At 44.2% G+C, this 17,112-nt stretch overlaps 1 protein-coding gene across 1 annotated transcript; it reads left to right on the forward strand.

Moving 5' to 3' along the window:
* The first annotated feature begins 1,286 nt into the window (after positions 1-1,286).
* On the forward strand, positions 1,287-17,074 carry LOC124303485 (uncharacterized transmembrane protein DDB_G0289901-like). Its single transcript, XM_046760737.1, has 10 exons — positions 1,287-1,425; positions 2,766-4,477; positions 12,433-13,156; positions 13,261-13,572; positions 13,673-13,869; positions 14,038-14,682; positions 14,980-15,134; positions 15,596-15,876; positions 15,971-16,224; positions 16,343-17,074. Exons 2-10 carry the CDS (start codon positions 2,777-2,779, stop codon positions 16,502-16,504), a joined length of 4,431 nt encoding a protein of 1,476 aa, XP_046616693.1. The 5' UTR covers positions 1,287-1,425; positions 2,766-2,776; the 3' UTR covers positions 16,505-17,074.
* The last annotated feature ends 38 nt before the right edge of the window (positions 17,075-17,112 follow it).

A 17,112-nucleotide genomic window follows, 5' to 3' on the forward strand; every position in this document is an offset into this window, starting at 1 on the left:
GGTATCGAGAGTATGACAAATTCGTCAAGTATTAGCTATGATAAACATGCGAGCTATATATTTAGAAGAGCACTTTGGCCGGTGATCGTATTTCAAGGACTTGAGAAGCTTCCAATTAACGAAGTTTCCTTTTCAAATAAACGTTTTGTCCGCGTGCGAAATGATTACTAACTATTACATCGAATCAGTGACCAATTTAACGAGCTGGCTTTAACAAGACGTTCACATCCGCTTTCTGCGATGAGATTTTCGAACGGCGAATCCGTAATCTGTTGATAATACACTTACTCATGACTCGCCGGCAAATTTGCAGCCTCTGTATATTTGACCCTTACCATCGTATGGCAGCTATTAAATTTGCTAATTTATTTCCCTGATGGGGAATTTTTGTTGGACTTTACCGCGGTAACGGTATTGATACAGCCTCATTAGATCTCGCTGATCCGCGAACATCTGCTGAGTAAAGTAAACCCCCAGCCTTTTTCTTTGCGGAAAAAAAATTCTAGAACGAATATTCCGTCGGCGAATAATTGAATCTTCGATTAAACCTACGGCCGATTGCGTGCTCTGCGGCGTTGCATCCGCTAAATTATTCTTCTGAATTCCGTTTACGCAATAATTGATGTACCAAGGACGTTCGACGGTGTGAGCTGTTCGGTAACCGCACGATCCGACTCATACATCGTGTTCTCGATAAACTAAATGCTCTATGAATACCCGTAAAAAACGGACTTTCTTACGATTATCCATCAATACTAGATACGAATGCAACGCGTAGCATGTGTGCAATTGTGGTTTTCTCGCACCGCAACACTCAGGCACATAATGGATTATTTCGAATTCTTCGTCATTCAAGTTCCATAGGAGCACATCTGCTTATTCCACGACTCCCCATCCCCTTAGAAATTGTTCGAATTATACAGCCCTTTGTTACTTTTTTCCCCACTAATAAAAACTGTCGGTGCTACCACGTTTTATTTTAGGTCGATGCCGATCAACTTCACGAGTAAGATCCGTGAGATGCGAAGGAAAATTTTCGTTGAAAATACGGCTGGTTAATTCGTAAAACTTTCAGAGATGAGGCTATACGATGAATATCGTTTCGGTATAAAGGACATAGTGGCCCAAGCATCAAGGTTCATCAAAGCCCAGAAATTTGAGTCGCGCGAGTAGCCCCCCCGATCTAAAGTTTCGGCGGTGGAAACCGTGGCGGATTCGATGAACGATGTCTGACCGGTCGGTCCGGGAATAGCTTGGACCGCTGCAAACCTGTGATAGCGACTATGACAGGATATCGCATGCGACGATGGTGGGGAAAGAGGTTCGTGGATGGTATAAGAGTGGGCCAGCATGTGGAGGCGTCGGCAGTCACACTGACTTACCTTTGAGTGAAACCCGCGACTATATTCAAGGGACGTGTGTTAGGTGAGTAGAATAACAGGTCAGCCCGATTTCTGTGCCGTATTTTGCCCTTCGGAAGTCCTTGCGAAGGACTAGCGTATGACATTGCTAATCGGGGGCGCGATCCAGTGATCCCTTCAAGTTTCTTCGAGTCACAAATATTCGGCGACGATTTGGTAGGGATTTTTAAAAATTGCAAGCAACCGCGCAGTGAATGAGAGAAAAACGCGGTAACGAAAGAAATGGAACGGGGTAACGAATTAAAGACTCAAAAATAGAGTTGCATGATGTTAGATTATCGGTAAATGTAAAATCGACGTGATTTCAGCTGGTTACATCACTATTCAAACCGAATGAAAACGACGTGACAGTGAAACTACGAATTGGGTGATTAAACTAACGATAAGCCAGACCGAAGGAGGCAACAGTGCGATCTGTCAGTGGATGTGTTTCGGGTTCTTTGCCACGACCTTAAAAAATCTGAGGATTTTCCAAATAGATATTCACTGTTATATCGATCGAAGACTGATGTATCCGATTGCAGCACTTTGCTTCAAGTGTAACGGCAAAATTTTGTGTAGCGTGTAACGAAAGAAAAATCGCATAGATGCAAAAAGTAGTAATAATTTTTTTCGATACGAACTATTTAATGCTATCATAAATTCTATTCGATTTGGCCATCCGAATATTCGAACCATGTGAGTTTCTAATCGCGCGTTACGACTTAAGTGGTTCAATGTTTTCTTTTTAATCATGGAATAAGACATGTAAGTTCTCAAACGTCGCGGCATTGGATCGGTTTTTTTCACAAAGGAATCTTGCCGCTTCACTTCCTGTAGCTTGGTAGCGCGATCATCAGGTTGGATTTAATCGTAGCGAAGTAACTCCTTAGCATCCTACATGCGACCACGTATCAAATCGATAAAGATCCGGTTCTGGAGGTGTTATTTCAAGTTTTTCCTCCTCCTTAGCGGGTTATTTCACATCTGCATGCCCGTCTTACGTGTTTACTCGCGCATTGGTGCTAGAATATTTGTATTGATATCTGCCACTCATGTTATTACGCATATACGCATTCACACATCTTTGAGGAAAGCAGCTGGGGTCTCTGCACTTGAAGCAACTGCCTAGTTACTGAACGACGAACGTTAAACAGGGTCATGACTTAAACGGAAGAAACTTTCGAGTCTTTAATTAAAGCAAGTAGACAGAGAGATTAATCGTTAATTAGACCACGCCTCACGTAACACCGGGCGCGTTACGTCAAAGGATCCAATAAAGTGAAAACGATTTAACCGCACTCGAATTTCGAGACTGCGATTGTCAATTAATCAACATTCTTATTTCCGTTCTCGAATTTTCAGAGTCCCTCAAGATGAAAGGGGCCACGATATTGCTGCTGGGTGCAGTGGCGTTGGTCGCATACGCGTCTGCTCACCCCTACTCAAAAATACCAGACGTGGCTCACCACCCCGATGGATACCACTTCAAGAAATCGTCTTCGAACTCGAATTCGAACAGCTACAGCCAGTCGAACCACGATGAAGCTGATATCGGTGGCGTTTTCGGGGGTCAAGTTTTTTCCGGAAGTAGAGCGTCGGGCTACAACACCAACGGTGGAAGCAGCAGCCACGGTTCCAGCTACTCTTCCGCCTCATTCGACGGGAATATCCCCTTCGGCATTATCGCCGGCAGTGGCATTCCTGATGCATCCCAGAACCCGACCAGCTACAACCAGCTCAATTTGGCCGGTATTAACCCTGGCACCGCGGGCTTAGGACTTGGCGACAACGGGGCTGGTTCCTTGTCCAGCTTCGGAAGCTCTGGTAACCAGGTGACCGAAGGGACATTAGCTGGTTTCGGTTCATCCGGTGCTTACGGTGGTGCTGGCGGGATCGGGTCAAGTTCTGGCTTTGCTGCTGGCAGCTCTAGCTTCAACTCCGGAAGTCAAAACTCCGCTGGCGGAGTGACTTTCGGCCAGGCGGTTACGCCGACACCCGATTCGCTCGCATCGTCCGGCGTCATTCCCTACGATCAAGTCAGTTCCAAACCCGGCGAGGTTCAGTATTGGTGGAACGGAGTTGGCAACCCCTTCGGTTTGTCCGGCAAGCCATCGGGCGGATGCTCTTCAAACGGCTGCACATTGTCCGGAACCTTTGATCTCAGTCAGGGCGCCGGTGGCGCTGAGGCCTCGAACCAGGGCGGCCAGACAAGCCTGAACATCAATGGAGGAAATCGAAATCCGTTCTTTAGTGGAGGCGCACCCAATCCCGGATCTGGATTTATCACGGCCGGTGCCTCCTTCGGTCAGACAAACATCGATTCCGGCTCATTCGGTTCTGGTTCGGACAGTATTTCCATCGACAGGTCAAAGAATCCGTTCTTCAGCGGCAGCTACACTCCGAGTCCCGCCGGATTTGCTGGATCCGCTGTATCTTTCGCCTCTTCCAATACTAACGCCGGTTCTTCTGGGTTTGAATCAGCTGCTGCAGGTGGCAGCTTCAGCGGAAATCCCTTCCTAAAGCCCGGCTCTGTTATCGTTCAGAAGCCCCAGGTTATCAAAGAGTCATCTACCGCTTCACCCGAGTACGTGAACGTCGGCTCTGGCAATCCTTTCTTCAGGCCGGGATCTGGCTCCGTTGTTGTAACACCGCCGGTTGCAGTGTTCGCCGATCAGTTCAACAAAGAGGTATCACAGACCCCGACACCGCTGCCAGACTTCAGCCCAACGCCAACACCCCAACTATCCTCGGGTGGAAATTTCTTCTTCTCCACGACCCCGACACCCGGATTTTCTACTCTCGGCCCTGCCGGGTTCGACGGAGCTGGAAACTTCGAAGGTCAGAACAACCAAGTCCCGATCTCATTCGGAAGCCAGTCTACAATCGGTTTCGAAAGTTCAACCCCCGCACACCCAACGCCGTCGATATTCAGCCCTGAAGAAGAACCTTCCGACAATCAGGATGGTTTGACAGTCGATTGCAGCGGCGAGGGGAGAATTTGCGTCCTCACGAGCCAATGCGTGAACGGCAGAGTTTTCACCAGCCAACAAGGATTGACGCAAATCAGGAGTGGGGTGAGTTTGAATTTTATTACTACCGATGCAGATTCTTTCAGCTATTCGCCAGGGCGGCGCAAATCCAACCACTTTACCCACTTTTTCTATTCACTGATCACTACAGTCAGCCTGTAAGGCGGTACGCATCGGGTCGGGTCTTGTTTGCATAGTAAATAGAAATAACGACCGTGGACGGTACGTGCCAATATTATGTCATCGACTAACATAAACAATCGAATGGATTAGGTATGACTCCAGAGTACTAAGGAGTACCTAGTCATGCTCGTTATCCCGTATGGGTGTAAGGTGAAGCTCGTAAGCTGCACGGCGTGTTGCGTATGATCGACGGACCGTCATTGTAGCGTTTTGGAATTTTACAGCGTTACTTGCTGTAGTCGTTGCATCTCAAGAATCAATAGCCATAGGCGCATGTGCATACGTGTACACAGGCATGCACTCAGCGTCAGCGCATATACATGAGGTAGAAAGTGTGTTTGGTATTTACTCGCGTCTAAATGGTATCCAAATTCATTTCGTTTACCTGGGCTTATTGAAATCAAGGCCGTACTTTCTCGTACCGATTGGCGTAAGGTTTCATTCGGCCAATGACAAATTTGTTTCTTTTAGTTGTGGGCACTTGAAATCCGATAACCACCGATTGGACAGTCGTCGAAAAGAAAATAAATAATTTCCAAGACAGAAAATGATATTATCAGCATGGCTCGGGGACGGTGTTCATTTCTATTTCTGATACGTGAAATCATGTCGAAACTTTGAAAATATCCCCTCATACCCACTGTCAAGTAATGATATGCTAAGTAGTTGTTTTCGAATACGCATCTGCGCGTTATTAGTTACTAATAAAAAGATGTTTAAAAAAAAACGCTATATTTTAATTAGCAATTTGTGGCCCCTCCGGCCTCTCCGGTCACGTTGCCAAAAACGCCCTCTACTTTTCTCGAGTGAATATTGATCCCGCTCAAAGTCACGAAAAATTCTGACACACCATTAATGTCAAAACGGTTGGCATTGATTTAATCAAAAAGTATATGCGAATTTCCTGCAACCATAACTGTAAATTATATTTTTTATAAGATCGAGAAAAAAAGGAAAAATTCCGCGGGCATCCTTGTACAGCATTCCGCTGATATTTCAACGTCGTGATTCACTTGGTTAAATTGGTTAACCTTCAAGGCTTTTTTTCTTCCAACGCATTAAAACGCACGCGACATTACCAGGAGACAAGTCCGGTCTCCGGGTCAGGTGATGAGGAATTTATAAAGCAAACACGGTGGCGGTGTTTGTGGGTTTTACCTGGCATTCCTTGCCCATCGGTCGCGTAACGCTGTAACTTACGAGACGTACCTTGATCGGTTATTCGTTGGATAAGATCGTCCACGACGTCATTAGTTACCTACATGAAAAAATGCCGTTCCACAGCTGCCGTACTTTCGGGCAATAATTGCCCGGGCAGAGCCTTGTTAAATTCATAGTTTCCCAATTTTGAAAGTGACTTTTTTCTACTCCATAATCACTACGCCATGATTGGGAATCTCAGATCCGCGATCTAACGCGAGAGATTTGCATATATTAAATACTCGGCCTCCGAATCGCTCGATGAACTTAGCCGTGTCTAATACCGAATCCAAGTGGGCCGCGGTCGGGCGAATCTCGTGGAATTTTAAAATTCGCGAAATGTCATTTTCATTATACGGTGATTAAAGATACATGGTTCAGCGTCATCAAGCCACCGGTTATAATCCTTCGCATACTCGCGTAGGCATGCGTGATTTTTTACAACGTTTTTTTTCTATCTCTCGCTCCTTCCTAACTTTAATTTCTTCTTTTTTCTTTCGCACCGATTCGCTCGAGGCACCTTGGAAACTTAATAACACCGCTGCTGGATGTCTTCCGTTTATAATTGTTGCGACCACAACGCGCCCGTTTTATGTATCGTCTGCTGGTTGCGTGGCGGGAACGGGTTTCTGATAATCTAATCCCGCCTCGTTTCAAGTCTTAACGGATCTCATTGCTGCTCGTTCGATGCGTGGCAACAGTCATCGAGCATCGAATTGTCAAGGCATAATAATCGTTAATTGCGAAGTAACGACGCGCATTTCTGACGGGCATGGGCGATTGATATTTATTGTTAGATCCCGGCCGACGAATGCATTACCGATAAGAATTTCGTTTAGTTGGAATTTACGTATTGTGAAACGGCGTGAGAATTAAACGTCAATGCGTGCAATGGAACGTCGTTTCATTTCACATCCTATTCCGTTCGGCTCTGCACACTCGCTTGGTTGAGTGAAATAGAAGTGGGCGATATCGGAGGCCAAGGGATTCAAATCACAAGATCATTACATTACATGTCGTCCGGTGCTCCAGGGTCATAGGTCCGTTGACTGTACGTTTCATCTTTATTTATGCGAGGTCTGTGATAGATCGGCGAAAGCGGTCTTACGTCACGGTTTATCAATCCGCGAATGATCGGGAAGGATTTCTCCCCACCCGTTCAACCTCGTCCCATCCCCTGCTTTTCATCTCCCTCTTCCACACACCCCGGCGAAACGGTCATTTCGGCGGACATACATATGTAACGTATTCGTAATACGCGTGATTTGTAATACGACATTACGACGTCGGGTCGGGACGCTAATCGTTTGACTTACCAATGCGGTAGCGTGGAGAACGCTCGTCTTTGGCATCTTCGGACGGTATTATGAAACAATCTTGAATTCCTGACTGGCGCCTCTTACGCTGGCTCCCTATCTCTTATACATAGGCAGGTAGGTAGTCAGGTATCTGTGCACACTTTTACCTCGCATTCCGAAATTCTTTTTCTTAACAACTTTTCGTGGCGTAATTTCGGCGGCGATACGCTCTTACGGACCTTGAACGGTACCGCAGGTCCGCTCTGTTTCGACTCGGAGCTTTCGGAAACGGCGCGTCGCGAACCTGACGCCTCCGGCTTTATCCCGCGGCATTGAGAGGCCCGCGCCCACGTCTCGCACATCCGATCATTCCGTATAAGCATCGCTGCAAGAGGATGCAGGATCGCCACGCAGGATACGTGTGGGAACCGTATCTCTCTTCGATCTCGCGTGCAATTCGCAGGTGTCGCTACGCGCGTCGAAGTCTGCACGCAGCGAATATCGAAAACGCGTATTTATGTAATACGCGCGCGCGTTTCTGCACGTCACGAATGACCCGCTGCAAGCAGCTGGTTCTGCCTTTTCAAGACTCGCCTAACGCCCGTCGGTCCGACATCTGCCGCACTGCGGGTGACGCGTGACGCGTCGATGATGCGGTAATAGCTCAACGTGAAGCACGCCGTTGTTACAGCTCTTCGACTCTTCCGCCAGGACGTGAGAGTGACACGACCTGAATCGAGTCGGGAGTTAATTTGCCGTAATTACCCGGGGTATCGATGGCCGATTGGCGATCGTCGATAAGATCGACGCGATGCGTCATGTATCGGGAATGAGAAATGCGCCCGGTGCTTGTACGTATACATTGGGGATATGCAGGGTATACGAGTATAAGGTTATACCTACTATACGTGTGTAGTCGATTGGCAAGAGCCGTTGTATTACGCGTGTCTCAATCCGTTTGTGTCAAATGACACAAAGGAAACCCATCAGCGGCATGTTGTTTTAGCAACGCCTATATAGAAGAAACGACTGAATAATTCATAGAACGAAGATGGCTTTGCTGGATAGCCGGTGGTCAATTGGAGGTTGGCATATAGTTGGTAAGGTATAATGCGCGTGGCGGGCGTTGCATAATATGGGGGAATCTTGCACGCGGTAAAAGAGACTGATTGACGGAGAAATAGCCGCGATGCGCGATGCCAGCCTCAAATTTCAACGCGACGGTATTAACGCCGCTCTCGGAGCTGGGAATTGCACAACTATTGATAGCTCCTTGGCATAATTCGTATAAACTCTTGAGCGTCGCACGGGCAAGTATCAATTCCTATCGCATATCGCGAAACCGCATCGGAGATTTACGAGAGGAAATTTTACCTTGGAAAGGCCAAGGAAGTATTACGAGATGTGTTATCGACTCCTGGTCTGCACGCGTTGATATATCGGACCTCTCCTCTCGTTGTCGGAGCGTCTAACGAACATTAACCTGAATAGCGTTGAGAGCGATGAAATTTCCGCGCTACTAGACAGGTTGGAAGAAATGCTTGGTAACTTTTTATTTTATTTTTATTTGATTTTTTATCTAATTTTTTCGATTAAGCGAATCTTCACAGGCGAGCGATGAATGATTCTTGCTGAATTATCTGGTTTTGGGGTAACGAAACGCCTTTCAAATCCGTGACAATGGAGACTGCTATGCCTGCTTCTCGCAATTAGAGATCTAATTGATCGTCAAACAGATGTACACACGTTTATATATATATATATATATACACATATATTGAACATGTGTGTATTGACACTGATGAAAGAGAAATATGAAAGGAGTTTTCGCGGTTAGGTGCGAATTGATATATTCCGGAGAAAATCTCGCTCAATTCGTAGCCCGGCGTAAAGAGAAATGCCGATAAATTTCTCTTGCACGCAGTTGCTGCATACATAGGCGTCTCTCTGTTTTATTATGTACGTATCATCCAATTATTACGCGATATTCGTATCTCGCTGCAGCGGTTGTGAACGTATTACGCAACCGCAGAGACGATTTGTGTATTATGTACATGTGTTTGACGCTTTCGCGCATTTATTAACTCGCAAGTTTATCAGAATACGTCGCTGTTATACGTATGTATATTCAATATTCATCGAACGCCTTGTGTGTAGGTTCATCGCACTTAAGGTCGCTCAACAGCCTTCGATAATTTATTTATTTATTTCTGCCCGCGTGATGTGTGTGCAGCTTTACTTACGAAACCAGCCATCTTCTTGCTCAAGGTATCAGACTCCCAGAATTTCTCGTCTCGACTTGAGACATTTATTCGGTCAGCTGGATACTTACATACATGAATATTCAAGTAATACGTATTCGGTATGATTTTTTTTCTCAATCCTCTTTTCTGAAGGAACGTAATTCTTGTCACTTATGATTCAACGAAATGCTCGGCCTGCAATAATTGTCGAAAAAAAATTTTTGCGTAAACTTTCACCCACAGCTCACTCTCCCTCCGAACTGTTTATGTTATTATATGTAATTCGTTGCTAATTGCGCGTGATGTACGTCGCCGCCAATTACAGGCGTGGATCGATATGTATCCCATATCTCAATGTTCGATCGACAATTGTGATTGGGCCGGTATCCAAAGTCAGACAACTGCCAATGTTAGAAACAAGTTACCACTGGCATAGCTACCTGATTTCCGACTGACAATGAACCCATGCGTCGTGTACACAACAATTACTAGATTCGAGATACTAATCACTGTGGAACCGGTGCCACTCAATTCATCCTGCGAAGCGTGGTATTATATCAACGTTGAATTTCAGTCACGCGTTTCGCTCGATTACATTTGATCTGTCCATTTATTTGCTTATTACCGCCACGGCGCTAATTGTTTCTTCACCGAGAAAGGCCTGCTGCGTCTCAACCGCAACTAAGTACACAATATCGTACGTTTGGCTTGGGCTAAAGGCGGCTCGCGACGATTTATCCTCAAAGTCATTTTTCTGCTCACTACATCTCCCTTTCACGTATGGTACACACGTTTCAATATCGGCATGCGAGTCAGAAAAAAAATCATGGTATTTTCATTACGCGCATATTTTCTGACATTATACCGAGGCAACCGCACCTTGTGCTAATATTATTTACGCGAATTTGCGGAATGCCGCCGCAATTACTTACAAGAAAGGATACAAAGAAGCGACAGACCGAAGGCCAAAGGGGTGTGTATCTGCAGTATGTGGAACGAATTGTATGCTTTTTAAAGAGATGTATGAATTTTTTCAGTGTTATTGGCGGTATAGGCTGGGAATTTTTTTCGAATAATTTGTCTAAATATATAATAAATTCGTATGATAAAAGGATAATGGTCGATGGGCTATAAACCTGGATCTGTGAATCGAAATGCCAATGTCGCACGCGTGACCAAACGAGTAGACCAGACTACTTAGCGCGGTATCGGAGTGGGCTAAAGTGATTTAATCTGTTATTTATAACTCGAGTCTCCCGTATCCCTCGCGTCGCGTATATGAGTTTAACTTGAAAGATATATTATAAGTATATTATACGCAGCTTTGACTTTTTTTTCGCCGCTGCTGACTTGTGAATACGTAGGTGTAGCTTTTATGATTGAATAAAAATTTCGCCAATCACGCGACCGATGACGCTTTAAATCTGGGAATACATCATAATGTGCTCTATTGAACTAGGAGCGTACGTAACGTGCATGAGTGGTTGACAAAAGTCTCTTACGGATGTAAGTATGATGTCCGACGTCGAACGTACCGTACGAGTGATTTGTGTGGAGACAAAGAAACGATGGTATCAAGAAGAGAATGACAAACAAATAAATAAGACCGTCGAAAGAGAGCGTGTATTAATTACGCATGTCGATCGATAATGTCGACTACCGGTCGTTGTTCTTTGCCAGCTATCACATAATAACGAAGAAAAAAAGGAAAGAGCAGCGCGGCGGTATTAGTTCCGATTTCTTATTAGCTGCATGTATACTCGCACACTGATTCCATCGACATTCTTGAGTCTCTTATTAATTAAACGATAATTTTTTACATCGAATTATTAGTACTCGTGCATCTCTCTCCTCCTAGCTTCCGAAAGCGTGATTTGCATATCCACTTTCCAATATCACTTCATATGAAGTTTTTAAAAATGATTTGTTCATTGGTTTGATATACGAGACTGTAACAAATTTCTTTCTTCATTTTTCATTTGCCAAGAACACTAAGAATAGAAAGATATGAAGAGAAAGAGGAACAGATGGTTCTTAACGATCTGTGCTCTAAATCTCAGTAGATTCTTTTCACCGCACCTTAATCATCGCCCAATAGTGAAATCAACGCGATATTCTCTATATAACTCGTACAGGTCTTAATTTAGAATGGTAAGACATTTTTCAGCCGACAAGTGAATCTAGACGCTAATCTTCGTGTTTTTTAGCACGTTCGTCACTGTTGAAGATACATATTTATTTAGATTGGTAGAAAATAGCGTACAGCGTTTTAGTTGATAATCCAGTTCAAATCGTTCACTAGCCGTTAGATACATTTCAAAGCCAAGGATTATTCGCATACAGATTGTACCTGCAGTACGCGAATTACTCGTCGCACGGATTTACGCAATCTGTGATCTGTTGGTAATTGAGCTTTTAATAGCTGTAAAATCGTGACCAAGAGACAGTCGGCATATTTAATGCTCTCAACTTTGTATTATTAAATGCAATTAGCATCTTAGTAACGATCATCAGCGCGATACATACGCGTATAATTGCCTACCGAATTCGGGGAAAAAATAGGTACGCGTAACGAGCTCAGTTATGATTTGTATTCTTCGCTTTTTAGAAACTCTCATGATGACGTTTTAGAAACTCTATTATCACAGCGCAGATTCGTTATTTCACGTACCGACACTCGTAAATACGGCCGCTTTAGGTGGAAGTCGCGGACGTATAGATCATGGTGCAAATCGTCGGATGACTCATTTCAAGTCTGCCGGTTTACGTGGGTTGAAAAGATGCTCGGATAACAAATACGAATTCAGACTTGAGTGTTTTTCGTTGATCAATTCATACGGTTCACTTCACCAGCCAGCCCCACACAAATCGACTTCTCCGACCTTATTGGGATGCTTGATACCGCGGGCGTCCCCGTGGGCGCCACTATAAACTACTCTTACCGTGAAAAATAATAACAATCTCATGAATATGGGATACATTAATGGTGCTAATTGTTGCTGTTTGCATGTATACGATAAAACTGACGCATCGGCTCTATCGACAACACTTAATTATTGAAAATTTGACCTTTCAGCCTCAGCAGTGCAAGGTGAACCGCGAAGTCTGCTGCACTCTAACCGGATATTCTGGAGTATCGACACCGGGAATCGGTCAAGGTAGCTCTTTCACTTCCGCCGGCTCATCTTCGACTGCAAACTTTGGATCTAGTACAGGAAACTACGGTGGCTCTTCCAGTAGCTCATTTAAACCAGTCAACTCTGGTTCTACAGTAAGCTTTGGACAGTCTGGACAACCTACTGAATCTCCATTAGGTTCCAGTTTGTTTGGGAAACCCAGTTCCTCGAGTTCTTATGATAAATTAGGACAGTCTGGATCTTCATCAAGTTTCGGCCAGCTTGGACAAACAGTTTCTTCTGCCTCTATTGCTCAAGTCGGGCAATCCGGATCCTCGGGTATTTCCAACCAATTCGAACAGACGTCAAGTTCCTTTGGTGCAGGTAACAAGTTGGGACAAAGTGGATCCTCTGGCGTACGTGACCAAGTCTTCACTCAATCCCGACCTTTAGGAATCTCTGGTCAAAGTGGACAATATGATTCAAGCAACTCGTACGGCCAAAACCAGCAGAAGGAATCCACCAATTTTGGCTTCGTATCCAGTGAACAAACCTCAGCAAGTAACAGCGCAAACTCAGGAAGCCAAGGAGGAAGTGGATTCACGCAAGGGATCCCCTTAGGGTCTACTTCGGGAGACCTAGGAACTGGCTTCTATAAACCAACCGGCATCAACTACAACGGAGGTAAGAAATAGGACTATTTAACCCACGGGAGAGTGAAACACAATTGCGTCAACTTCGCTACATAATATTCATACTATGACCAAATCCAACGTTTTCCTTATTAGCCAATTCCGGTTCGGGATCGGCTAGCGCCAATGCTAATGCTGGCACCTTCACCTACACGACACCATCTTTGCCCAACAAGGGAAGCTTCTCAGGCCTTAACAAGCCAAGCACAGTGGACACCGGTCTCTTCGGATCATCCGATAATTCTGGGGAAGATTTGAGCGCTGGTGAGCCTAGTTTCACGGGGTCTTCAGTCGGTAACCAAGAGGCTTTTGCATCGAACGGATATTTACCTCCATTTGGAAGTGAACCCAGCAGCAACGTGCCAGCATTCGCCAAGCCACCACTGTCACCAAAGGAAGGAGAGCAAGGTGGGTGTTCTTTATTCTGGTCCAAGATTGTTGATTATTATCGTAATATCCGAAGTCTGACTTTAGTTGTACGATGAAATCTGGTATGTTCGAATTTCAGTTGGACCCACTAATGTAGTCCCCAGCGTCAAAGTTCCCATTCCAAGGCCCTCGGCATTCGCGCCAATCTCGGTACAAGTCGGATGTGCTGCCGCACTTATTTGCGTGGAAGAACAATATTGTACCCTAGAGGGAGTGATTAGCCCACAACCGGTAGCGTTGACCACACAGCAAATCGAAAGACGAGCTCCTCTTAGCGTGAGTTTTGTACAGTGTTTTTGTATAGCTATATTATACTTGAGAAAACGTATTCACTGTCTTAGCTTTAAACTTCTTGTCTTGGTTCATGATTCACGGCTCTCTGTATGAAACGGTTTAAGTACTGATTATGCGTTAATAATATTCCACGCATATTGCGTTTTGCAGTCGTGCAGAAATCCGGACAATGGCGTTATCGGGAAATGTTGTCGTGATCCGAATTACGTTGATCCTTGGCCAACGGGTAACCTTCCCGCAAATTACTCTGGAGGTTTTGACGAACAAGGTTTCCCAACGTATTTGAACATCGCTAAGACTCGTCCTCCTAAGAAGCAGCCGACTCCAACCAAGGGCGGTGCCTTTCAGCCCACCAAAACTGTTGGTGTAACTCCAACGAAGGGTAGCTTCTTGCAACCTACCAAAACAGTTGGACTGACTCCAACTAAGGGTAGTTTTGTTCAGCCCACCCAAACTATCGCTGTAACTCCTTCTCCCTACCAAAAAGACGTCAGTGGATCGCCACCACTCAAACAGTTTGGAAATTTCTCATTTGGACAATTTTTTGAAAGGCCAGTGGAAAGTTTTCAAAACGTCGTCAGCCAATTTATTACCCCGCTGACTTCCACCGCAGCTCCTGTTTCACCTCAATCCGACAATGAGATTACCGAAAAACCTGTCAGTAGTTCACCCGCTCCTATATTTGGCATCTTTCCAAACCCGTTTGGAAAAAATTATGTTGCATCTGATACCATCAATAGCCCTGCAATAATTGCTCCACACACCCCGGGAACTCAGTGCGGCTTAAGAAATAGAGTAAGTGTTTTCAAATGCAATTAGAAGATTATAATTGTATAAGTTGACCTTATTCTGAGATATTTTCACTGGATTAAGGTCTCTGCAAAAAACTTTTCACATCGCGGGATAGCATTTACTTAATTCAGTCGATATCTGTTCAGATTTTAACAGATTTTGGATGTTTTTGGAATAAATTTCCATCAAGTACAGTGAATCGTCAAACTGATTTCATATCAAAGTCTCTTCCATTTTCAATAATAATTGGTAGCTCTCTTTCGTCAACCTTAACCAATGCTATTTTCAAATTTAAAAAAGGTTCAGCGCCCAAGCTATTTGGACAGAGATGACGTCGCGTTTGGTGAGATACCATGGCAAGCAATGATTCTGTCGACCACGGATCGTAAGCTTCTGTGTTCTGGCGTGATCGTATCTCCCAACGCAGTCTTGACAGCCGCTCACTGCGTCGATGGGTGAGCATAATTTTCATCTAACAGTCTTCGTAACAACGAATATTTTCACCACCTTGTTCCTTAATAGTGAAATTGACAATTTTTATTAAATTTATGAGGCTGCTGTCAGCTGAATCGTTTTGTTGGCACTGAATAACGATTTTTAAAAATTACCATATGAATTTTTGAATGTGTGAATTGATCCCGATGAATTCGCAATATCAATAAATTGACGAAGCATCGTTAGTAACGTAATTGACATGAGAATCTAACATGGCGGATAATTCATGCGTGTGCTATGTTGAAATAACTTTTATATCGTTGCAAATGTAGAAGGATTATCCTGATTTCAAAGTTTCTCAAAAGTTGTTTTGTGGCACATGTGAAACTTTAAACATATACCGCTGAATGAACAAACCAAATATCAAATTAGACCACGGTTTGAAACGGTTTCTGATGGTACTGACATTTTATTGCGACAGATTGAGGCCTGAAGAAGTCTCGATCAAGGCTGGCGAATGGAAATTAGGGTCCGAAATCCAACAGGAGGAGCCTATCCCCTTCGAGATCGTTAAAGTTCTCAATATCCTACCGCATCCAGGTTATAACTCAGGTTCTTCAAGTTACGACCTTGCCATCCTCTTACTTGAGCACCCCGTGCGTCTAGATCAGCACGTTGATACTATTTGCCTGGGTAACATTCCCCAGCCTACAATTGGAAGAAAATGCATCTCTACGGGATGGGGAAAGGTCGTTCTTCAAGGTATGTCAAAAATTGCCTATAACCACCTTCACCGTTTATTCGTCGCACTTTTGTTATGGACGTTATGGGTACAATCGATCGGTTCATTTTTTAGTACATGCGGCTGGTTCCTTGATGCACGGCATTGACGTTGACATAGTACCTCAGGATGAGTGCAAGCGACGTGTTCAGGGCGCTGAATCCCCGGTAGCAATCGACAACACCTTGACATGCGTGAAGGCTCAGAAGGAGAGGAACAACATGTGCCAAGTTGACGTTGGCGGCCCATTGGCTTGCGATCGTGGAGACGGTATCTACGAGCTTTCCGGAATTTACAGCTACGACACCGGATGTTTGCCCACCAATCAGGTGAGATTTTCAATTCTGAATAACCTTCCGAGTTCCATTAGCTTCTACTTTTTATGGTTCGGTTAGGACTTGGACTGGAATTTCTGAATGGTTCTTATTGTTTCGATATTGTTTACAGGTCGCAACTTATGCTCTAATTGACACGAACTGGGTGAAGCAGACGTTGTCTTCCCCACCGTTACCAAACTTTGAACGCCAAGTCCAGAAGCCAGCACCAGTCTGCGATTGCCAGAAGAGCTATCTCCCACCATCACTCAACCAGTACCTTCCGCCAGTATAAACAGTGACCAAGTGATAAGTTCTTGTTGCAATGATGATAATACCTTTCTACCAACGTATGTCGTCAGAGCGGTATGAAAATTATACTGCTGCCGAACGAGTAACATGTAAGAATGCCATATATTTCCAAAAAGATATGGAAAAACGTTTTTTACGTACCCAAATTTTTGGAAAACGAAAATGTAATTCAACGAAATTTATAACAAAAAAACGTGGTAGAACACCCTTGTTTATTTAACCATTCCAATTGAGCTATATTGTATCGCAAGAGAACATCTCTAACACATTTTTGAAACCCTAAGGTCTGATTTTAATTTATATCGTAACTAAGGATTAAATCTAAACATAGACTTAAATAAAATAGAGGTACTTAAGATATACCATGGGGCTCCAAATCTTTTGATAATCAAATTCATGTGTACTGTTCCAAAAGATTTGGATGCCAAAACGATCCTTGGCATATCAAAATCTTGAGACAATATTGAAATTTTGATGAAGCCGATGCACCTATTTTTCTAAGGAACTTAATTAAGCTAAGAATAAAATAAAGTTTGATATTTTATTAAAAATATAAATACTTGCATAATTTGTTTTATCATTGTGTGCGGA

Source organism: Neodiprion virginianus, chromosome 4 (genome assembly GCF_021901495.1).
Source record: "Neodiprion virginianus isolate iyNeoVirg1 chromosome 4, iyNeoVirg1.1, whole genome shotgun sequence".
NCBI classification, from domain to species: domain Eukaryota; kingdom Metazoa; phylum Arthropoda; class Insecta; order Hymenoptera; family Diprionidae; genus Neodiprion; species Neodiprion virginianus.

Coding starts and splice junctions, on each gene's coding strand:
- LOC124303485 (XM_046760737.1), top strand. CDS start 2,777: ATGAAAGGGGCCACGATATTGCTGCTGGGTGCAGTGGCGTTGGTCGCA. Junction 4,478..12,432: donor TGACGCAAATCAGGAGTGGG/GTGAGTTTGAAT, acceptor TTGACCTTTCAG/CCTCAGCAGTGCAAGGTGAA. Junction 15,135..15,595: donor GCCGCTCACTGCGTCGATGG/GTGAGCATAATT, acceptor TTATTGCGACAG/ATTGAGGCCTGAAGAAGTCT.